This window comes from Myxocyprinus asiaticus, chromosome 8, assembly GCF_019703515.2.
Source record: "Myxocyprinus asiaticus isolate MX2 ecotype Aquarium Trade chromosome 8, UBuf_Myxa_2, whole genome shotgun sequence".
In the NCBI taxonomy this organism is placed as follows: domain Eukaryota; kingdom Metazoa; phylum Chordata; class Actinopteri; order Cypriniformes; family Catostomidae; genus Myxocyprinus; species Myxocyprinus asiaticus.
Genome location: NC_059351.1, coordinates 49,620,182 through 49,644,923, shown reverse-complemented (window position 1 = coordinate 49,644,923; position 24,742 = coordinate 49,620,182). Strand labels below are relative to the sequence as shown.

Here is a 24,742-nt window from a genome sequence, read left to right as displayed (position 1 = left end):
AAAAATACAAAATTAGAAAGGTAAACATAGGAAACACCCCTTAGGCTGAATTGTACATGCAGCGCTGTATGGGGAATCACAGTGCAGTCTTTCTACACTCCCTGATGTCCCGGTCTGTTGGGCCACAGATTCTCATCCACATCACAACATATATCTTCCCTTGCAATACAGCATGGAAAGAATCTTTTGGAATGTCTTATCCAGCCTCTGCAGACGTCTGCTGTGATGTCCTCACATGCTGCATCCATAGCAGCCAGCAGGGTCATCTGAGTATGTGGCTGGCGATCGTAGACCCTTCACCTTCATGCTGAGTAGAACTCCTTAATTGGGTTATGGAATGGGGAATAGGGTGGGAGGAATTCCATCAGTATCCTGTAGTGGGTCACAAACCATTGCCTGATGGTGTTTGAGTGAAGTAAACTCACATTATCCCAAATTACCACATACTTTGGTGACTCATCTCTCATTATCAGGGATGAGATATCTGTAGAGGGTCTCTAAGAAGGTGAGGAGATGCTGTGTGTTGTATGGCCCTATAAGGGGAATACGAGTTGGCACACCATGCTCTGAAATAGCAGCACACATGCTGACGTTCCCTCCCCATTGGCCTGGCACATCGACAGTAGCTCTGTGGCCGATGATATTTCGACCACGCCTTCTGCTTTTGGCCAGGTTGAAGCCAGCCTCATCCAGATATATGAAGTTGTGAAGTGGTTCACTTGATTCCAGTTCCATTATACGTTATATCTCAGAAGATACAAAATTAGTTTTATTACATGTATTTTCATTTTGGACAAGACACAGTTACATCAAATGTATACATATTGCATGTTCTTTTCTACAGCCATTGCAAATGTGTACAGGTCACACTTACTGTACTGTATATCACTATAAAATGCTGTACTGTTTACTGTAGTTACTTTATGCACATGGATGTTTTACCTGTACATACTGGTACCGTAGCTCCTTCACTCTGTCACCATTCCATTCAAATGGTACATGGTACAGCTGTTTCATGCTCATGTAGTGTCTTTTCAGCAACCTGTCGATAGTTGAGATGCTAACAGACTGGATGTTTTCAAAGACATTGTTGTCTTCTATAATGGCACTCTGTATCTCCCTTAGGCTAATGGCATTATTTGCTCTGACCATGGTGCAAGTAGCCTCCTCCTGTTTTGGTGTGAGAAGGGGCTCTCTGCCACCCCTGTGAAGTAGTCTTGCAGTCCTATGTGGGAAAAATACAGTAATGAAAAACACAAGATTGAGGAAGATTTAAAGAAATATGTCACTGTGCAAATATACATATGTTTATACATACACTGTATATATGTATGCGTGTGTGTGAGTGTGTGTGTGTGTGTGTTTGTGTGTTACAGTATGTATCTGTATAAAGTATATTTACTGTATATTGTAAAATGCAAGTGGACTACTGTAATAAGAAGCATTACAGTAAGTATACAGTATTACAGTACAGTGCACATTGTTGGATTACATACCTGTTCTGTCTACGAAACGTTTGAATGAGTGAGGACATGGTTGTTCTCCCAACATTTGGCTGCACCCTTCGACCAGCCTTGGCCATTGCACGGCCACGATTGAGAACGTGGTCCACAATAGTGGCCCTTATTTCATCGGAAACCTATGTCCTTGGCCTCTTCAACCTCTTCTTCTGTTTTGCCTTCCTGCCCTTCCACCACGCTTCCTTACTCCTCTTCTTCTTGAAGAATGCTGTTGCATTTAATGACTTATGCAATTAACTAATGCCTAGATGGGGGTAAGTCTATTCAACAGAGAACCGGTATATTATATTATGATCAACATGGCATAAGCAATTGATAATGTAGGAAACAGCAGACAATTGTATATAATCAGCTGCATGAATGTACCAAAGCATTGGCAATTTGTTCAAAAGAATGAGAAATTGCTTTTATGATGTGCACAAGTTACTAGATGATGTGGAGGTTGAACAAGTAGTTTTGAGAATTTCAATTGTGATCTGAGAAATGTACCAAAGCGACTGAGAAAAACTGTAATTGTTTGAGTGTACTTGAGTCTAAATTGAGAATAAACTCTTAGTCTCTTGGCTTTAATTGATTTGGACTCTCAGATAAAAAATAAAGAGATAAAATGTTTTTATAAAGAGACCAGGGTTATGTCTGCCGTACAAAGGGTTCACAAACTGCAAACATTTTATTTTGAACATGTCATTTTCAGGGTTGTGCTCAGAAAATCATAGCAGCTATATATCTTTCTTCAACAGCAGTTCTGAAAAAAAATCATAATAATAATAAATAAAAATGAATCGAGCAAATGTGCAATCATTTTGTTTGTAATTTTATTCAAAATTGTATCTTCTTCATTTAAAGTATGGGAAATGTCTTATAAAAGCAACCAGTGTCTGGCTTTAATTCAGCAGTAATTCATAACACCGCTGACACCTGTGCTATGTGTTTAGTACTATACAGTATTTTGAATGAAAGGAGTAAGAGATTTCTGTCACTTTAAAAAGAAATTCTTAAGCTAGTGCTATGTATTTGTCTTGCTCGGTAGCTTCACGCAAGGCCCATCTGTGGGTTGAGTCTTAAGGCGTTTTACAGTCTCCAGTGCCTTCATTTTACAGAGGTCCTGATTACCTGGAGGGAAGATATGGATTGAATTTTGAAATATGATATCTAAGTAGACTACTGGCTCGTAGAGTCCAGAAAAACAATGCACTTCAAATAGTAGTTTGATGTAACTGTTTCCTAGACAGCTTTTTGGGTCTAATCAGTCAAAAACCTGCAGATATGATATTTTAGATCCGGTATTGATGTGTCACACTGTTATGAAGTGCACCAAAACACATGTTGACATAGGCGATAATGTGTGTGCTTTCAGACCGTAGACACTGAGGGGGAACTGTCATTCCCTAGTATTCAGAATTGGGGTCAATCAAGATTAAAGTGGTAGTTCACCCAAAAATGAAAATTCTCTCATTATTTACTCACCCTCTTGACATATCAGATGTGTATAACTTTCTTTCTTCAGCAGAACACAAATAAAGATTTGTAAAAGAATATTTCAGCTCTGTAGGTCCATCCAACACAAGAGAATGGCGACCAAAACATTTGAAGCTCCAAAAAGCACATAAAGGCAAAATAAAAGTAATCTATAAGACTCAAGTGGTTAAATAAATGTCTTCTGAAGGGATCCAATTGTTTTTTTGTGAGAACGACCAAAATATAAAAAAAATAAAATATAAAATATACAAAATATAACTTTTCACTGTGCATCTTGCCATTGCAGTCTCTAGGCATGATCATGATTTCAAGCTCGATCACACTTCCTCGTGCTTGACACATGCTCAGTGTGCTAGATGGCGCTAAAATGTGTAATCAAACTTGAAATCATGATCGCCAAGGAGACTGCTGATGTCAAGATTCATAGTGAAATTTTTGTTATATTTTTGTCTGTTCTCAACCAAAATCGATAAGATAGCTTCAGAAGACATGGATTAAACCACTGAAGTCATATGGATTATTTTTATGCTACCTATTTGCTTTTTGGATCTTCAAAGTATTTTCTTTTTTAGAAGTTTTATTTTTGGGTGAACAATTCCTTCAAACTATTGCTCAAACCAGTCTTATATTTGGTTACATCCTTGATTCAGAGACATACTGTGAATGGAACAGTACTGTATATCCCAGAGTAACAAATCTACTTTCTTTTTAAAACATAAAAAAGCCAAGCAATGATGACATGCATTACTTTGTTGCAAGGTAACAACATGAATTGCCAACAAATCCAGACATGCCCAGGAAAAGAATCAACAGTTATCATGAGTCTTAGCTTTCACAATGAGAATGTACACCACTGCCATTTATGTGAGAGAAACGGGTCATCCAAGAAGGATGCATGCCACCACAACCCACACATTTTAGTCAGGCTTAATTCATGCAAATTGTGATCAAAGCAAAATCGAGAGAGAGAGAGACTGCTCTTTATGACAGTTTTTTGCATTGTCATCAACATTATTATTACATTTATTATTATTATTATTATTATTACCTTCATTTCAAACTTTATTTTATTCATATTAAGTTTAATTTATTTATTTTATTTTCACAATATTTTACCATAAAGTTAATACAACAAAATAAAACATAATCATCGTTTATATTATTCATATTTAACTTGCTTTATGTTATTATTATTATTATTATTATTATCAATTGATTATAAGTTCTAAATTTATTTTATTCATATTTATTTTAATTAATTAATTTATTTTCACGATATTTAACCATAAAAATAATCAGAATCAGAATCAGCTTTATTGCCAAGTATGCTTACACATACAAGGAATTTGTCTTGGTGACAGGAGCTTCCAGTGTACAACAATACAAAACAGCAACAAGACTTTGAAAAAATAATTAAAAATTTAATAAAATATAAATATTGAAAAGAAAATAAAGTATATATAGAATACACAATAGACAATATATATACATACACATACACATATACATACATACACACACACACATACGTACATACACACATACATACACACACACACACACACATACATACATACATACATACATGCACATACGTAGTGCAAATCTAAATACAAATCTGTTATATACAGTGCAAGGGAATGTAATGGCAGAAGAGGTTGGATGTGTTGGATAAATATAAACAGACTAAACTGTGTATTGCACATAGTTATTGCTCAACGGGACAGTTTTAACTGTTCATGAGATGGATAGACTGAGGGAATAAACTGTTCCTGTGCCCGACGGTTCTGGTGCTCAGAGCTCTGAAGCGTCGGCCAGAAGGCAACAGTTCAAAAAGGTAGTGGGCAGGGTGAGTGGGGTCCAGAGTTATTTTTCCAGCCTTTTTCCTCACTCTGGAAGTGTATAGTTCTTAAAGGGAGGGCAGGGGTCAACCGATAATCCTCTCAGCAGTCCGAACTGTCCTTTGTAGTCTTCTGATGTCTGATTTCGTAGCTGAACCAAACCAGTTACTGAAGTGCAGAGGACAGACTCAATGAATGCTGAGTAGAACTGTATCAGCAGCACCTGTGGCAGGTTGAACTTCCTCAACTGGTGAAGGAAGTACAATCTCTGCTGGGCCTTTTTCACAATGGAGTCAATGTGGGTCTCCCACTTCAGGTCCTGTGAGGTGGTAGTGCCCAGGAACCTGAATGACTCCACTGCTGCCACAGTGCTGTTTAGAATGGTGAGGGGGGACAGTGTTGGGGTGTTCCTCCTAAAGTCCACAATCATCTCCACCGTTTTGAGCTTGTTCAGCTCAGTGTTGTTTTGACTGCACCAGACAGCCAGCTGTTCAACCTCCCTTCTGTATGCAGACTCATCGTCATCTCGGATGAGGCCGATGACAGTGGTGTCATCTGCAAACTTCAGGAGCTTGACAGAGGGGTCCTTGGCGATGCAGTCGTTGGTGTAGAGGGAGAAGAGTAGTGGGGAGAGCACACATCCCTGGGGGGCACCAGTGCTGATTGTACAGGTGCTAGAAGTGAATTTCCCCTGTCTCACAAAAAGCTGGTAATCCACTGACAGATAGACATGGGAACAGAGAGTTGGTGTAATTTATTCTGGAGTATAGCTGGGATGATGGTGTTGAAAGCTGAACTGAAGTCCACAAAAAGGATCATTGCATATGTCCCTGGTCTGTCCAGATGTTACAGGATATGATGCAATCCCAAGTTGACTTAATATAAAAAATATCATATTTTATATTATTCATATTTAAATAGCTTTATATTATTATTATTATTATTATTATTATTATTATAAAAATATTATTACCTTAATTTCTAAATATACTCCAATTTAGTTTATTTATTTCCACGATATTTTACCATAAAAATAATAATATAATAATATAAAAATATTATAATATTTTATATTATTCATATTTAAATTGATTTATATTATAATTATTGTTATTATTATTATCACCTTAATTTCTAAATAATGTAAATAATGCATTGCATTTAATTGGCCTGTATTTTGATGCTCTTTCCTGTTATAAATCATCGAAGATGCACAAGGAAACGTAAAAGAACTGATTCTGAGTAAACCCGCGTTGCCCTTTTAAGAGCTGTTTTGGGTCCACACGTGCTTTCCTTATATGGAGGCTCGAACACAAACAGCAGCGCGTTTTGACCTACAGTAACCTCGCGTCTCAAAGCGGCCGCATCGCTCGCGCTATAAAAGGATGGAGGAGAGAAAAAAAAGTCCGTCAGTAAGAGCACACATCTCTGAGAACACATCATCGAGCTAAGACGCGTTTTTTTCTCCTCTCTTATAACAAGGAATTACAGTTTATCCAATAAGGAATAATTTTTTTTAAGCTACAAAAAAAAGTGGTGAGTAGAAAAACATGCATTATCTTGTTTTTTATTATTATTATTATTTTATTTTTTTTGTTGTTGTGAAGATTATGGATTTGTCAGGTTTGGCTTTTTTTCAGTAATTGTTTATAGACCTGCTATTTCTGTCATCAGAAACGCTGTGTTTTTGTTTTTATTTTCAAGTGAAATACGCGATCGTTTTTTTATTTTTTTTTTTTTTGTTGATGTTGATGTCGTCGTAAACACTTGATACGTTGCGCTGTTTTGCATACTTCGCGGCAGACATGCGTGTAGAAAACTTGTTTATTATTGACTGTTTATGTTATAAGTAGGCTATTTAGTCGATGACAACTTGAGAAAAGAGTTGAACAAAGTCTATAAGTGCACGCGAGTCTGCGCGAAATGACCGAGAGTAACCTCTCCTCTCCTCTCCTCTGCGGAACAATGAAAGGCGCATCGAGCTCTGCAACTCTTGTGCATCTGTTAACCATCGCGATTAGAAACACTTTTGGGGTTAACATGCTCACTTGAGGGCTAGAGTTCTCTATATAATCATATGTCGCTTCATGTTTTGTTCTAAAGATGTAATTTGTGGCCGAAAAAGCAAAACAAAGAAACATGTGCAAAGATTGTGCATAGTAAACAAGTGAATATGGGGGCTGAGAAGCCTTAGTAGAACACAGTTACATCAAATTTGATAGTTTTTTGTTTTGTTTTTTCAATGCATTGCTTATAACTATTTGCATATCATTTTATGTCAGTCCTGATCGAGAGGATTCTTTCTTTTTGTGTGTGAGAGCATCAAATAAATTTTGGGGGGTTGGTTTTGTATGGCATATGCAATATTTTGTTTCGGCGCAACATCACAACGCAGTGAATGCACGACGCAAGTGAAATGATTTTGATGAGGAAAATGGTAAACAAGGAGAAAAACAAGAAAATAGTTTTGTCCACTAGGGGCGCTAAATACAAAAACAAGCATCATCAGAATCAAATGTGATGAATCTCAAGAAAATATCCAAAAAGAGAAGAAACATGAAATACAATTTTGGATGTAGATGCATGAAGCCTATTGTAGGACCATGGGGATTCTAACTAGTCTTATTAGTACTGCAATACATATGCCTACATTTCTGAGTGTATTACAGTAAAAAAATTACTGTAATATCTTTTTTTTTTTTACAAATGTAAATCAGCATATATTAAAGGCCATATACAACAAATACTATTGCGCTTTTTGGACAGACATTGTAAATATAGCCTATTTCATTTGGACTCCCTGTAGCATCACATTTATGAACAAATGATAACGAATTTAGGCTTATTTGAACATGCACATCACTGTTATTATTTAGGCTGATCAAACCACCAGCAGGACATCGTGATATTTGAGATTCAGTTCAATGTGTCAGACCATGACAAACCATATTGACATTGTGCACTGTTTCCTCTCTCACTACTTGAGCCCTGATACCAAAGGAAAACAGATAAGCCAGTGTAGTTCAAGTACTGATTATGAATGAATACATTTTGCTGATGAAACTAACCAGATGCTTTTTGAAGTCACAGTAATATAGACCACTTTATTCTGTCTTAATTCTCCCAAATAAACAAATCATTTAAAATGTTATGTATATGGAAGATCCCTGACCACAAACCATGACAATCTCATGAATGTTTACTGGTCCTAAAGTCTCATTTTACTTTAATGCATGTGAGTCAGAGCTGTGTGGATGTTGTCTCTTCATCTTATGAAGTCACTGTGATAAAGTTGGTGTGAGATACTTGACCTGCATTTGAATGTTCTGCATCTCTCGAGTGAAGTGTTGAAGCATATTGAGCTTGGTGTTTTCGGTCGGCGATGGGCTTGATGCCTATTTCGTTTGCTTATTTTTGCCTCGACAGTTCCAGAAAGGTGGCACGGACAGTGTAGATCCGTGACAAGATGGCTGTCTCCACTCAGCTGGGCTTACTGTTGTGGAAGAACTTCACTTACAGAAGGAGACAGACTGTAAGTTCACACCATATGCATAGAGCTTTTGTCATTTCCTAATAAATTGTTCAAATGTTGGAAAGAAGTTGTCACTGAAAACATTCGCTGTGGTCCCAAAGTGAGGCTTTATTGAAAATCTGAGATTGTTTTCATTTAAACCGGGAAATAATCAGAAAGTAACATTTAAATGGTTCAATGCAACTTTTCATCATATTAGAGTTTGTAATGAAATAATTGAATAAAATCGGAAAATAGTGCAAAATAAAGCAGACTTTTTGAACACATTAATGGCAATTTTCCACACAGACAAATTTGACACTATATTCAGTAGTGAATGAATTCAATTAGATGTTCAAACTCAAATAATGATGAAGCAATAACAATATAAAACAAAACAACTCTACATTCAAAAAAATAACTCTTGAACTTGTTTCAATCATGGGCAGTGGTTCTACGTGTTTTAAATTAGTTTTTTTTAACTTAAAATTACATAGTAATCTAAACTCAAATACTTTGTGTGGAGGGAACCTAGTTGAATTAAGTAAACCCAACGTAACTAGACATGTCAAAGTAACTCAAATGAATCTCTTTATGTACTAGTTAATGACAGTGAATGTAAGAATGCTAAATACATGCTGGTGTAAAGCAATACAAAGTGCAGCATGGTCACTATACTATAGTTGACTTAGCATCCGTTCAATGAAGAGAGCAATTGATATCATGTACATCATGTACCTGTTCTCATCCTAAACTCAACCTCCACTTTTCACTATAATGGCAACCCCCAAATCTCCAACATAACAGAAACTCTTCTAAATCTCAACATAACAAAACATTAAACACTAACAAGTATCTCAATTTAGCTTCATCCTGCACAAAACACACAAAATAACACTTAGCATGCTTGGAACTAGAAATCCCCTGCCCAGTTTCAGTTATCCAAACAAAAATTATTCATGTTGTCCAAACACAGTTGGATTAAAGTAAACAGTTTTTTCACTGAAACAACTCAGTTTAATTAAGTCCACTTGGTTACATGCACTTTTTTTTGTTGTAATATGAACAAGGGAGGATTCTGTAAACCTAACAACATTGAAAGTTTTTTTTTATTTTAGTTTAGTTTCCAATGCAGTTAATTCCTAATTGAACATATGGAGTCCCTAGGCTCCCATTTTTCTGTTTGGCAACATCTGTGAGGTTCTGGGGGTCACCAACAGATATTACTTTGCATGTAACATTAAATCAACATGAATACATGCATCAATTTAAAGACAATCTGCTTTTGGATCATTCAACATAAAAAAACATAAAAACCCACAGAAAACATAGCCAGAGAGGGTTTTATTTAAAGTTGCTGTTGAAGTACTTATGTGTTTATAAGTGCAAAAATAGTGTGTTAGTAGTATTGTACTTCGTACAAAGTACTTTACTGTTGTCACCACAGTTGAGCCATAGTTGCCGTTAGCAGTGCCAAACAGAGCTCTGCACGTTATCAACCTTTCTTTAAAGAAAAATATTGTCTAGTAATCGCTAGGTTATGAGACTTGTACTTCAGAAACTGATTAAATGATGATTAGTAGGGACACAAAACACCTGCACTAAGCATTGAACGTACTGTCTTAACAGAAGGAACTAGTGATGAACAAGGCGTGATGTAAGCAGGAAGTCTGTCATCCATCATTTAAAATCCCTGTAGTTGTATTTTAATTTATCTATTTGAATCGGAAAGGAATATATAAGCTTTTAGCTTCAAACATCAAGCTTTTAAAACTATTTTAAACTTTCTGGCTAGGTTTTGTCAAGCCAACATTGCTTTCAAACTTTCAGCAGACCAAAATATGATATGTGAATGAAGTGCACAAAATCTGCAGGAATGAATTTAGATTCTCATTCATGGAAGAAAAGCCTCAGTTGTGTTCAGTTAAAAGTCCATTAGGGAGTAACAAGCAATCCAGAATGTATCATTTCAACAGATAAGTAAATGTCACACTCTTTTTTTCCCCCTTCCAGATTCAGCTATTGGTCGAAATAGTGTGGCCCCTCTTTATCTTTTTCATCCTGATTTCTGTCAGACTTCACTATCCTCCCTACGAGCAACATGAATGTAAGTGGCCTAAAATGGTTCAAAACCATTTAATGTCATGACGATTGAAAAGATGATTGATTGACTTGTGTTACACTCATTGTGTCTTACTTAATTCAACCCAAAATGTCAATATTTGCTCTTCTTTGGAAATCACACCCCTGTCCCCAGGGAAGGTCATCGACAGAAAACCAGCTCCAAGAACAGAGTGAAATTTTATAAATATATCACAAGATCTCTGAAACCCAGTTTGCTTACAGTTTACCAGTTTTAATTTTTTTAGAGTACCGAATTGAGTTAATATTTGGTTTTACAGATACTTTGCGACCGGTGTCATTGTTTTTATATTTGACAGTCAACGTTATCAAAACCGACTCTGTTTACTTTCTTAATGTACACTCTTTTTGTACATTATTGGTTCACGTTATTTAAAAAAAAATACAAATCTATATGTTTGTATTCTTCATCTTTTATCAAAATGTAGCCTAATAGGGGGCCTGGGTAGCTCAGTGGTAAAAGACGCTGGCTACCACCCCTGGGGTTCGCTAGTTTGCGAATCCCAGGGCGTGCTGAGTGACTCCAGCCAGGTCTCCTAAGCAACCAAATTGGCCCGGTTGCTAGGGAGGATAGAGTCACATGGGGTAACCTCCTCGTGGTCGCTATAATGTGGTTCGTTCTCGGTGGGGTGCGTGATGAGTTGAGCGTGGATGCCCCGGTGGATGGCGTGAAGCCTCCACACGCGCTTTGTCTCCGTGGCAATGCGCTCAACAAGCCACGTGATAAGATGAGCGGGCTGATGGTCTCAGACGTGGAGGCAGCTGGGATTCATCCTCCACCACCCGGATTGAGGCGAATCACTACGTGACCACGATGACTTAAAAGCACATTGGGAATTGGGCATTCCAAATTGGGAGGAAAAAAAAATGTAGCCTAATCATTTGCTCCGCCACTGAAATGACATTCCTTTTTGGCTGATGTCACAAAGCCCTCTTATTTTCAACCACCTAGCTCCATTTTCTAGTCCCACCCTAGTTTATTCTCAGAAGTCCGTCCGATTATGTAAGTTAAAAGGGTTTGCGAACAGCGATTTAGTTGACTTTAAAAGTTACTTTTTTCAGTTTGATGTAAATCTGATTGCTTTGTCCCATTTGCCCCTCTTTTTCTAGGCCACTTTCCCAATAAGGCTATGCCCTCTGCGGGGACTCTACCATGGTTGCAGGGCATCATTTGCAATGCCAACAACCCTTGCTTTCGCTACCCCACCCCTGGAGAGACCCCCGGGATGGTGGGCAACTTCAACGACTCAATGTAAGCAAATTAAACATTTTACGGAATTTTTGAGAATTTCAACTAGAGGTCGACCTATAGTGGATTTTGCCGATACCGATAACTAAGGTGATGGCAAAGGCTGATAACCGATTAATCGGCCGATAGTTTTTAAAAATGGATTTATAGAAGGTCAAAATAATGTCTTATTCTTTCCTTACTATGACATAAACAGTCCTAAATGAATAAAATCCCAGATGCAGTTTATTGTTCAACCAAAATCCCCAAAACAACCAGAAATAATTAAGATTTGGTGCATAACATGGGACTTTTAAGTATATACAAGCCTGAAACAGACCGACTCTTATTTTGAAATTACAAAACATAAAAAGCAACTATCGACACCGATTAATCAATAAAACCAATATATCGGTCTACCTCTAATTTCAGCTGCTTTCCATAACAAAATAACTCACTATGCATTCTCAACAAAATTTTATAAATTATTATGTTATTAGTATATAACATACATTATTATATCAGAATTTTGTTGCTTAAGTTCTTTCACAGAATAGTAGGGTTTCTGGTGATGACTGGAAATAGCATCATGCACAGTTTGAGAGTTCTGGGATGATGCCATATTTCCTGTAATCAACCACTTTACAACAATCTTCCATTAATATGCATGTTACTGTCATCATTTACAGTATCTCCCGACTCTTCATCGATGCCAGGAAAATCCTCCTCTACAGCCAACATGACAAAAGCTTTGAAGGTTTCAAAGGACTCGTCAGAGCCTTGAGAAAACTGCAAAGAAACACTGAAGGTACGTCGCATCTAAAGAGTAGAATTATGTGAAAATGCTTTGAAAGATCTGTATAAGTTTGCACCAGAATTCTTTTCTTGGCATAAAGTTCACGGTTTCTAAAGGTTGCTGACATTTATGTGAAATTTCTCCTTCTCGCTGCAAACTATAAGAGCTTATGTCACCCTGCCACTGTAAAATTACCTGTGCTTATCTTGGTTTAAGTGTAGGTTGATAACTAGCAGGGGTAACGAGTCTCCACACCCTAATTTACAATTAGCAGGTTTCTCTGTATTCACTGAAATGGTAAACACCAGAGGGATTTTTGCATTTGTTTCCTGCTTGACATCTGGCTTAGGTGCGGTTCGTCTTGACAAAAATCTGCCTTCAAGAATTTGAGAGTGTTGCAAGTGTAGCTCTTCAATTAAGAATATGTTCTGTTTAAGTATTGTTCATCTTTGATTGTATAAAAAAAAAAAAGTAGCATTCAAATGTGGCATTCATAATGGTTTTATGTCTGAACATTTAGGGAAGCATTCTTCAAACATGTTGTATAGCTACAAATACTGACACTCGCATACTGTTAAATTAAGTAAAATCAAGTAAAAAGACTAAAAAGACTGTTTGCTTGTACAGGACTCGCTGCTGAGATGCTAGGGTGCTGTGTGAGGATGGTTGCCAGGGTGTTATGATGTTTTTAGCATTTTGCTATGTGTTGCTAGGGTGTTCTGCATGGTTGTTAGGTGGTTGCTTATTGGCCCCATGATATTCTCATCACTAGATTTGCCTCGGGTTTGAACTTAAAAATGTTTCCACCCATTTTATTAGCCCTAAGGCAAAAACCACACACCTTTCTGAGGGCAAAGCGCGTAATTTCAGGTATCTTTAGGTATCACGGTGTAGGACGGGTTTTGTGTAACAGTAAGTTTCGAAAGTAAAAATCCCATTCATTTTCTCCATAGGCGAATGGATTTTTCCCGAAAACGTATAAACCTTTAAAGCGGACAAAGCACGCCAAAAGAGCTCTGTAGCGACTGCCCACTTCTATAACCTATAGAACCTATAGTTATATTATATAACCTACACTCTCAAACCACTATTTTGCAATATAACTTAAGTATATTGTTTCTATACTTAAATACTTAATAGTTTTTAGTTTTCCATTGTTTTTAATTCAGTTACGTCGTTCGCAATGCTTCATGGGATTGTAGTTCATTCCCTTAATAAAGACATTAAGTACATTTATGGGGCTTTTCCACTGCACGGTACGGCTCGACTCGACTCAACTGCTCACTTTTTGGGGGTTTTCCACTGTGGATAGAACTTGGTAGCTGGTACTTTTTTTAGAACCACCTCGGTCAAAGTTCCAAGCGAGCCGAGCCGATACTAAATGTGACTTCAAAACCCTGCAGATCACTGATTAGTCAGAGAGAATCGTCACTACCAGCATCACTGGATTTGTGACATGGGACATCAACCCGCTAGTTTTCAAGTTAGCAACAGCGATAGCAGTATCATTTGTTCACGCGAAATGGCTGTGCGCAAAACCACAGCGTGTTCTATAAATGAGGTGCAGACGTTCCTCTCGTTAGTAGCCGAGGAGAGGATCCAACGAGAGCTGGATGGGGCGACGCAACTATGACGATCATCCTATAATCCCACCCACGTTGAGGCTGCATTAAACTGCAGTGGAAAAGCAAGCTCAGAAAAGTAAAGTGAACAGAGTCGAGTCGTGTCGAACCATAACGTGTAGTGGAAAAGTGCCATTAGTCTTGATTTGTCCGATTTTAAAAGTTTTTTTTTGTTGTTGCTTCAAATAAAAATGTGCAATGTTGTTATTCACCTCATAGCTGGTAGGTTTTGGTTCATGGCTTAGAACTCTTTTATTAAGGATTTTATGAAATCCCTATGGAATAATGAATAGGAAAAAATACTTCCAGAACCAAAATGGCTGAAAAAATGTGTGGGCATTGTTGCGCTCTATTGCGGTGTTTGCCTTAACAAACACCTCTAATAATCCTAATAGTCTTCCTTAAAAAAGGACAGTTTGTGTCCTGCATTCCTGTATAAATCATTTGAAGTGTTATTGTTGAGAAAGGGATGCTGGGAGTTGCATGTACTCACAGTTGACAGCGTTTAATTAATGTTCCCGGAGGGATTGCTGTATGCACCTGGGGCTTGATAAACAGGATTCAGTTTACCCATAGTGAATTAGCAAGCCTCACGAGTCGTGGCTGTTAAACATTATAATACCACTGAGACATTAGATGTGTGCTCTTTTGATGTTCTAAAACATTCCACTGTGACTTCAAACATGCAGTAATTTCTAGAAATGTTGCTGAAGTATGAGAGCTGTTAGCTGTCACAGACGAACAAGATGGAGTTAAGATAACTCATCTGATCTTCCTAAGTACTGCCCAGTTATGCAAAAAGTGGTGTCTCATATTGCATTTAAACTGTCTGCACTGATGCCAATACGAAAGACAAATTACAAATGATATCTCTTTAATATCTCCTAGACAGCAATGAGAATAAACAGTGAAACATTGCAGACTTTTTCAAATTCTCCTGCTTCTCAGACTTTACTTCTGAGAAAAAGACCATGTACTCTCTACATATGGCTCCTCAAGAGACCTCAATAATGTCTCAGACTATGCAGATATGCAAATATACCAGAATTCTCCATCAAAAGCTAGAGATTTTAATATGTAGTATATTTCTCATCAAATTCTTCCAAGACCAAATTATCCATGTTATGCTATCCACATTCATTTTTATAAATCTATACTCGTACTGTACTGTCAACAATTGTCTCATTCCTGTACATTTGTATTTCTCCTAAATGAGACAAAGTTGATACTTAAATGGAACATTTCTCAGAACTTGTGAGTTATGAAAGAGCATCCTCTGAGCAATAAATCTTTTCACATTTTAAAGCGTCTTTGTTTTGCATGGGACACAAATTTGGCACAGTGCACCCTCTGAAATCTAGCATCGTTCTCAAATGCTTCCTGAATATTGAAGTGCTTTCTGATGCATTTAGGGAACTGAAATTTTGTCACTGTACCACTGTGAGGAAAGGAGAATGACCTACAGTAACCCTGGAGGAAAGAGGCTGACTCAAACTGGTTCATACCGTTGACTACTGGAATGTTCTGACACACGCAACACAATGCGCTCTGTGAGGAACAAAGTGCTGCAGTCTCTTTCTAGCTTTTGTTATTTCCTCCAGACATCTTGTATGATGAACTAAATGGACAATTCTCTCATGACTGTTGAAGTAATCTGACGCAATGGTTTTGCTGCATTACCTCACTCGCTTTATCATTGAGATGGGAATTGCAATGGAGTCATGCTTTTCAAGATGTTCTGAATGACACCCTTTGTAAAATAAACATTTCTCATCGTGCAACACCAGTGAATCATTGCTTTATGTAATGAGTTATGAATTAATTTTTGTTTTCTGTTAGTCAGCATGAATCTCACATGACTTAGGTATTAACAAACTCTTTTTTTTGTTGTATTTGTCCAACAATGTCCAGTAGTGTATGTACATGCATCACAGGAGATTTATGTCATTTTTGTCATTTTGTTCTGAAAGCCTTCTGTGAGAATTCTGTGTTGGAAATTACATTTTTAAAGTTTTTTTAAAGTAAAATGTCTGACTCTTTTGTATTGCTAAGGATGATTTAATTGCTGACATTTTATTCATCCTAAATACAAATATTAAATTATATTTGGACACTTTTTGTGTAATTTGGCAAAATTACAGCTTGATTGGAAATGACGTCCAATACAAAACTCTTCTCAGTGCTCACAAGTAAAATTTACCTTGACTTTTCCTTGTTTTTCTTCAAACATCACTTTTTTCTATCTCAAGCGCCCTCTTCACTGACACTTTTGTTGACTTGATTAACAAGTACACTATTAGGGGCAAGCTTGTTAGGTGTGCTGGAAATTATTATTATTATAAAATAACTGATGAAGACCTTCTAAGTCAGTTTTATTGTGACCTTCATGTAACAAAAAAAAGCTGAAATCTGTTTTAACACTTTTATGCATACCTCGGGTCTTTAGTGACCCAGGACCTCATAAATTTGATTATTATAACTATATAAGTTTACTATCACAGTATATATATTTCTTTGTATATTAAGAGACAAATGAGTACTATATTCACACAAATGACCAATATATCACATTGATTTTCTGAGTGAGAATAGTGAATTACCAGTATTCCATATGCGTGTACACATACATATTATATCTGCTATTTCTTTCTCAAGGTGACGCTGATGTTTCAGTGATTGACTTGATTTACATTTGACATTGAAGCAATGTGGAAGTAAACTATAGCAAGTACAACACATGAACAGTATGATTTGGCTATTGTCATTTGGATGTACCACTGAAATTATGGAAGATGTGCATCTGTTTAGACTCAAAAAGTGCCTGAGAAAATGCCGCTTATGTGTATATTATGCGTTAAGTGTAGCTCAATATGTCTTTGACTGCCAGTTGCGTCCCAGTTGAAATTTCAGTGTGGAAGTAATGAATCCTGTTCTAGATTTGTTGCATAATCTCTTTGATATATGACAAATAAAACATCAAAATAAATCAGAATGTATTCTATTCCATTATTTTCTAATTGTCTTAAAGGTGCAGTCAGTCATTTTTTACCCATTAAAAAAGTTTTACTCCTAAAGAAATTAATTGTAATTTTGAAACATGTGTATAAAATCATGAGCACTCACATGAGATGAGGACTCTAGTCATATCAGTATCCTTATAAAAGCTGTTTTATTCTACATGGGGCAGGGCGCTCTCATGGGGGCTGCCATTTTAGAATCACATGACCAGCCAAACTCTATTCGCTTAATCTCAGTAACCGTCTTGTTATTGGACACTTTCACTCTTGGATTAAATTAATCCTGGCAGATTGTGAATAGTGTATTTCTATAATGGCATCTGTAACTGATAACTATTGATTTTGAATGATGCTGCATCCACATCACTAGGTGTCACTTTAAGTCCAAGATGACACAAACAAAAAGTTACTGAGTGCACTTTCAAAAATGTTTTGAAAATCTGACACTATCTGGGCATTTTGTAGATCCATTTGTGATAGATATACGTGCCGGAGTCTCTATATGACATAAATCAATATTGGTATAAACATACGTACAAATAAGATATTTTTGATTCATTTTTTAGGTCACTACATAATTTCCAGACTTCCATTTGGGTTAATTCATATTTTTGATGACTTGACTATTTTTCTAAAATGTGGAAAATAGTAACAATATACTGTAGAATTAGTAGATGTGTCCAAACCTTTAGAATTTTATTTTCATTTCATTTCTATATTTTTAGTATAACTGGGTTTCGTTTTCCTCACAGGCTTCAAACTGAAGGACTTTCTGCGTGATAATGAAACATTGTCTGTGTTTCTGGAGAGAAATGCCACCCTGTCCAAACATGCAGTGAGACAGATAGTGGAGGCCAACGTCAACTTGGAGAAGGTAAAAGAACAGGACGACAGTCACAAGCTGTCAATCAGCCAATCAGAACAAAGTGTCTAAAAACAACCACATCAAGTGCACTGCAAACAGTGGAAATGTGGAATTTGTTTACCTTAAAGATCTATTTCTATTTGATCTAACTGTCATTTTAACCTTATGTAGTCAGGATCATTTGGTCATATTAACTAATATTTTTCACCTAAAATAGTACAACCAGGTAATTTAGATTATATAATATGCTTCAGAAATTAACATGACATTTTAGTTAGTATCTGCTGCCTTGATACCTTCAAACATGCTCACAACTCTTAAAATGTTTTACACCGATGCTCCGTCTTGTGTAGTCATTAAATGAAAGTCTATCTGTTATGTAACAGATCGCTGGCATGTTGAGATATGAAGCAGACGGATTTTCAAACGTTTAGAAGGGAGCCATTTGTACATGCATAAGCATGCTCTCACATGCAGATGACCTTGGGGTGTTCGTGTTGGAATTGGACGGTCGCAGGCAGATGCTATAGATAATGGACCTCCTGCACAGCTGCAGCGAGAGAGCCGTACAGCGCACGTGCCGTGAAAAAGTGGGGGAGGGGGGTTATGACGAAGCAGAGGGGTCACATGACTGTTGCCTTGCAGAACTACAGCCAGAGGACCATTCCTGGAAAACTAAGAAGGGCTGATTGCATTTGTACAACAAGAAAGTGGCCACTTCCATTACACTAAAAATCTTGATTACAGTAAGGCACTTACAGTGGAAGTGAATGTGGCCAGTCCTTAGACATTAAAGGGATAGTTCACCCAAAAATGAAAATTCATTATTTACTCACCCTCATGCCATTCCAGATGTGTATGACTTTCTTTCTTCTGCAGAACAACAAACTAAGATTTTTAGAAGAATATCTCAGCTCTGTAGGTCCATACAATGCAAGTGAATGGTGATCAGAACTTTGTAGCTCCAAAAATCACATAAAGGAAACATAGACGTAATCCATAAGACTCAAGTGGTTTAATCCACATCTTCAGAAGCGAAATAATAGGTGTTTGTGGCAGCGGGGGCGTGGTCAAGCATCTCTCCGGAGAGAGAGAATGCGGTAAGGGCGCTTACACCTGAGTTAAATTATGTCTAACACCTGTCTCTAATTTCAGTGAGCACGGGGAGAGCGGCATAAATAGAGCCACACCGCAGGTAGACCAGAGAGAGAGCCTGGGCACCAGAGACCCGATTGCGAAGCCAAGAATTTATTATTGCAAAGTTGAGAGTTTATTTTGTGAAGTAGTTTGTGTATTTTTTAGAGTGAGTTGTTGAACAGCGTAAAAGCCCTGAAAGTGTGTGCTTGCCGCTGTGAGGAAAATAAAACGCTTACCTGAACCAGGAAATCTGCTTCTCGCCTCCTCCTTCCACTGAGAAGTGTTACAGTGTTGTTGTTTTTTTTTTATATACCCTAAATCTCCACTTTCACTTTTCACTCATGTGGTGCCTGTTTAGTTTCATTTTCACACCTGAAAGTGAAAGTTGAATTGGAGATTTAGAGTAAAAAAGGACTTAAATATAGTTCTGTTTCTCACCCACACCTATTATATTGATTCTGGATATATGGATTTAAACACTGGAGTCTTATGGATTACTTCTAAGTTTCCTTTATGTGATTTTGCATTATTTCAAAACTGTAACCATTATTTTTGCAATTTTATTTTTAAATAAACAAGGGACAAATCAAAATTATTTTGTGGTGATCAACATTATGTTACAAATACTGTCAATTTAGCTTAACTTGTATTGAACCCGGAACAATCCTTTAAAATAGGAATAGAAATTTCAATTTGCAGCTCTGTACGGTGCTACTAGTGGTGCAGAAATAAAACACTTCACCTTTATAGGCTTCCCAAATTAACCATAGTCATCTGCTAAGCACATCTGGTCCTCAAAGATTGAATGGCGGACTGTAGAGAGATTGTTTTAGGGTGTCACACTGTAAAAGCACATGTGAAAAACAAGGCTTCTGTCCACTGCCTGAAAGAATGAGCATGTAATCTCAGAACATTCTTTCTTGAGAAAATCGGCACACTCATTCGCACCCACACTCTAGAGATTGCTTCGCTTGTACGTACTGTTTGAATTTGAGTGTCTTCATGACCTCCAAAGGGAAGTTCACCCAAAAATGAATATTTTGTTTCTCTTTTTGGAGATCGACTTTTTTAAAAGCTGTTGTAGATAATATTATCCTCACAGACCTGTCCAACATGAACCGTTTGATTTGGCATCCATCGTACAACATCTTTCTTTGACTCGGAGCGAGAATTCCCGTTATTTACAGTCATAAAGAATATCGTCATTTTGAAAAAGGCTTTGTGCTTGTTTAGTTGTTTTAACTGCTTTTTCTTTATCTACAGGTGCTTATTAAAGGCTTTGCTGTTCACCTTCGGGACCTGTGCAATTCCACATCTCTGGAGGAATTCGTGACCATAGCCGATAAAGAAGTGTCTCAGCTGACACAAAACATCATCTGCCAATCATCGACTGAATGGCTGAACAATGCAGAGAACCACTTTTTATCCAACCTGGACTTTTTGAAGCCAATCAGGGTAAGTAAATAAGATGTTATACAAATCCCATTCAGAGGACTAAGCCTTGTGTAGTCGATTGATTGTCATTCTGTCATTCGATTGATTATTTGCTTTTAACTACATTGCTCATCTGGGTAAATTAATGTTGCCACGATCAATAGAAAATTAACACAAACATCTCTTTTTAATAAAATTCAATTCACCTCAAAAGTAGTATAACTGTTTATTGAGTTCAGCCTGTGTGTTTTATGTCTTATGATGCTGTCCCATATATTTCCAAGAATGGTTGTTCACTGGTCTGGACTACATTAATTCAATAAACAACACAATAAACACTTTGTGCACCAGAAATTCACCACGACCAGTTCAGTAAACCATTCTAAGACAATCTAGGCTATGTATATTTTAATATTATGGCCCAAGTGAACTTTGTCACATCTTCAAGACTAACATTGTGGTCCCATTATGATCACGTTTACATAATGTTTTGTAAATCAGAATAATTAGTTCAGCATATTTCTGGGACATCAGTGGCCATCAGCCAAAAGTCTTCACATATTGATGACTTTGTCAAGAGTCTGTGTACATTAACTTCAGAGTGAAGGATTTCTTTGTCTTCTGAGTAATGAGATTTCAAGATGGCAGTTCACTACTATTACAGAGTAATTTAGTTATGCATGCAAGGGGGACAGTGACCTAATTCACATTTGGCTTGTTGATCACAAGAGTATAGTGGAGTTACTGTATAGCTTGCACGCTAATTTGTATTTCCCCAGTAATAGCGTCAGGCCTGAAGACTCATTGCATGTACTATTATGCTTCACAAGCTCGATTTAACATGTTTTTGTATTCCAAAATGTGCCTGAACACAGTTCATAATGCAACGCAATTGCTGATTGCAGTTACAGTATTACCACAAGGGGCACTATAGAGGACATTCGCGTAACATAGTGTAAACATTCTGTAAATCTTCATCATCTTCTATGGTCAGGTTTTTTTCCTGGTCAACTACTGTCATGGTGGAGGAATGGTTTAAAGAGAATCTTGCTGAGAAATTTTCATAGTTAAAGTTTAGAGTTAGATGCCTGAATGCTTGTTTAATGGCACAGACATTTGAAGGTAATTATATCGCCCCCTTGAGTATTGATGTTTGTTACCTCCAAGGTAACGCAAGAATTGAGAATGTAAGGGGACCATTTGCAATGCTTTGGCCAAGCATTCGCGCCTGTGTTTGCATACTTGTGTAGAGTATATTTCTGATTTCGGGGATGCATCAGAGACTGTAATCTGTAATCTGTAAAATAATTTAAACTTGTATAGGAAATGTATGATTCCTTTGATAAGCTCATAATGTTTCTTCCTATGTTTTGGCATTGTAGAAAGATGTAAAGTCCGACCCGAAGATTATCCAAGATGTGTCTGTGGCAACAGATAGACTGCTGGAGAGCTTGGGAGCATTAGCAGTGGAAGTAAGTGCTCCCTAAAATATCCCTCACCCCCTTTTAGAGACAGAACTAGACACTGAGGTGAAGTGTTTAATCCCACCCTCAGCTTTCCAAATGTTCTTAACCCCATATTAGACTGTAAAGACCAGTGGATCTGGATTAGTCAGTACAAAAATGCAAATACAATAACGCTTATTGAAGCTTATGGCAAAGTCAATTCTATAGAACTTAAAGACTTTAAAGGCATTTGCAACCCATTCTACTTCTATAATGTACATTTTTGGTCAAAAAACTGGATATTGAATAATACAAAAATGTAGGTCAGAGCTTGTTATTTTTAATCAGGAATTGATTGGATAGTGAAAAGTGGGCGTTACATACTAGAATGAAGCCATGTGGGGTTAAAAACAGATCGATTTCATAATGAAATCAGAAACTGTAGGTTGACTTTTCTTCAGCTTCGGTCTGTGCTAACCGAAATGCGAAACACTGCCCCCAGTGGCCAAAGCGGTAAGTGTTGTAGGGCGGATTGGCATGTGTGAGCTCCATTTTCCAGGTGAAATGTCCACGGAGGGGTGCCAAAAGCGAGTCAAGAATCTAGTTGTTTTCAGCTGTACAGGCTGTAATACAGTGAAAAGGAATGCATATTTTATAAACTGTACCCCCCAACCCAAATCCCAAACCTAAACCTAACCATCAGGGACAAAAAATCTAATGTTAGAGGGGAAAATGCAACCTCTGCATCACGCTCATTACTGATTGTGTGAACACAATTACTTCCTGGTTTCAACTCAGAATTTGAACCTGGGTCTCCCATACTGCCGACACAACACACTTCCTGTCGCGCCACAGGGGGAAGGTAAACATGCTGGAGCCGATGCAAAAATGTCTGATTGGAGATAACGCTTGTCAGTGAGTTGGCAAATGTGGCTGATCCTTGGGGACTGGAACTCTCGGAAACAACAAAATTCTGACTTCCCGTGTGATCAAGTTGGTGAAAAAGCAAGAGGGTTTGGTGACATCAGCCGAGAAGGAATGTCGTTTCAGAGGCGGAGCCAGTTGTTTATTTAGCTTTTTCATTGTTTTGGAATAACATTCAGTACACAAATAAATCATTCAATTTAAGACCAGGAATGTGTATTAAGAAAGTAAAAAAGGGTCAATTTGGATTTTGAGATGACTTTCAGTCACAGTCTAAAATGAACGTTTTGAGCATGTTCAAGCAGATGGCTTAGATTTTTTTCCCATTCAGAGATCCTTCCCAAAACACTTGTGATTCGCATTGGGACAAGTAATAATTATTGAGCACACTTCATTGCCCTAATATCAACATTTGTGCAGAGGACCAGCCATTTCTGTGAGCCATCTACGCTCTTGAAAACCAACACTTGACATATTAGCCGCACTGTTGATGAGGGTCTTCCAAGGCCAACCCAGCTTATGCCACCCACGTTAGTATCACTGTTCCAAAGTATTCGATGTACAGAGTTTAGAAACCAAACCTGAGAAAGAGTGCTAAGTGAGTTAGCATTAGCAGCTTGCCCTATCACAAGACTCCGGCTGTCAGTTCCTGCCAGCTCTGGGCAAAAGCGCTGAGCTCAATAAATGTGAGGTAACATGCATTAAGAGCTCGAAGGGGCTGAAAAGCAGACTTTTCCTGCTCTGTCCTGTTGCTACATCACACAGGGCATTTGTTCACTGGGAATTTCTCTTCCAAGCAATCCGGTTTTTCAGTCAGGCATAATTGTATTATTTTAAACAGAAACAGAAATTGAGCAAACGCCAGCACAGCGCTGACTGGCATTAGTTCCTTTTTGTTCTCACATAAGAGCTGAACTCTGGTAACCCTCGCTAAAGCCAGAGACAGAGAGGTTACTCCAGGTTGTGCCTTATTTCTCTAATGTTTGCATGCCTGTCTGGCCTCCAGGGCTTTTTCAGATGCCTCTTATGATAGCTTACAAGGTGACAGATATAACAATAGGTCTCTTACGTTACTAACGTAATTCACATGCTGAGTTAAGTGTGGAATGGGGCATAGATAAAACCTTCCTTAATGATATAACAGGATACGTGACTCCTGGATGATGTAGCCGATGTGTGATCTCGTTACTCAGAACCTTTTCATTAAATTGCACTTACCGTTGCAGAATAATAGGACGTACATGTACACAAGAACTTACAGTAGTATCAAATGATTCCTGCTAACGGTTGAGCTCTTTGGAAAAAAATATTTCCTGTTGAAGTAAATTGAGGAATGTGGAAAACTGACAATTTTAACACTTTGCAAAAAGGATTCATATGTTAGCAATAGTTAAGTTATTTTGCAACATGAACTTAATAAACAATTATAGTTTGCAGCAGTTATTAATCTCAATTCATGTAAATTTATAAATATAATATTATTTATTAATTGCTGGTTTATGTAATTATGTAACTAATGTTCACATACGCAACTTTGAACATTAAAAGTGCATTATTATATGTAGAAATTAACATTAACCAGGAATAATAAATGCTGTAAAAGTATTGTCATTGTTAACGTTAGTTTATAATGCATTAATTAATTTTAACACATACCTGGGTCAGAAATTTTATGGGGACTCGGGGCAAAAATGCCACCAAAAAAGCCCCCAAAATTCTAAATGTGGGGGCAAAAAATGTCCTTTTTTTATTTGCAACATCTGATACAGTTCTTAATATTC

General features: G+C 37.3%; 1 protein-coding gene across 4 annotated transcripts in view; it reads left to right on the top strand.

Annotated features, from left to right (window-relative positions):
- The first annotated feature begins 6,192 nt into the window (after nucleotides 1–6,192).
- LOC127444698 (phospholipid-transporting ATPase ABCA1-like) overlaps nucleotides 6,193–24,742 on the top strand; it is a 48,282-nt gene continuing 29,732 nt past the window's right edge. For 2 of the 4 annotated variants that reach the window (XM_051704239.1, XM_051704241.1), the window contains exons 1-8: nucleotides 6,193–6,376; nucleotides 8,267–8,372; nucleotides 10,365–10,458; nucleotides 11,604–11,745; nucleotides 12,411–12,529; nucleotides 17,909–18,030; nucleotides 20,422–20,613; nucleotides 21,975–22,064. In XM_051704239.1, coding sequence (XP_051560199.1) covers nucleotides 8,307–8,372; nucleotides 10,365–10,458; nucleotides 11,604–11,745; nucleotides 12,411–12,529; nucleotides 17,909–18,030; nucleotides 20,422–20,613; nucleotides 21,975–22,064 — 825 coding nt within the window. In that variant the 5' untranslated portion in view covers nucleotides 6,193–6,376; nucleotides 8,267–8,306. The remainder of the gene's footprint in view (nucleotides 6,377–8,266; nucleotides 8,373–10,364; nucleotides 10,459–11,603; nucleotides 11,746–12,410; nucleotides 12,530–17,908; nucleotides 18,031–20,421; nucleotides 20,614–21,974; nucleotides 22,065–24,742) is intronic. The other 2 variants (XM_051704242.1, XM_051704240.1) reach the window with 1 other exon arrangement.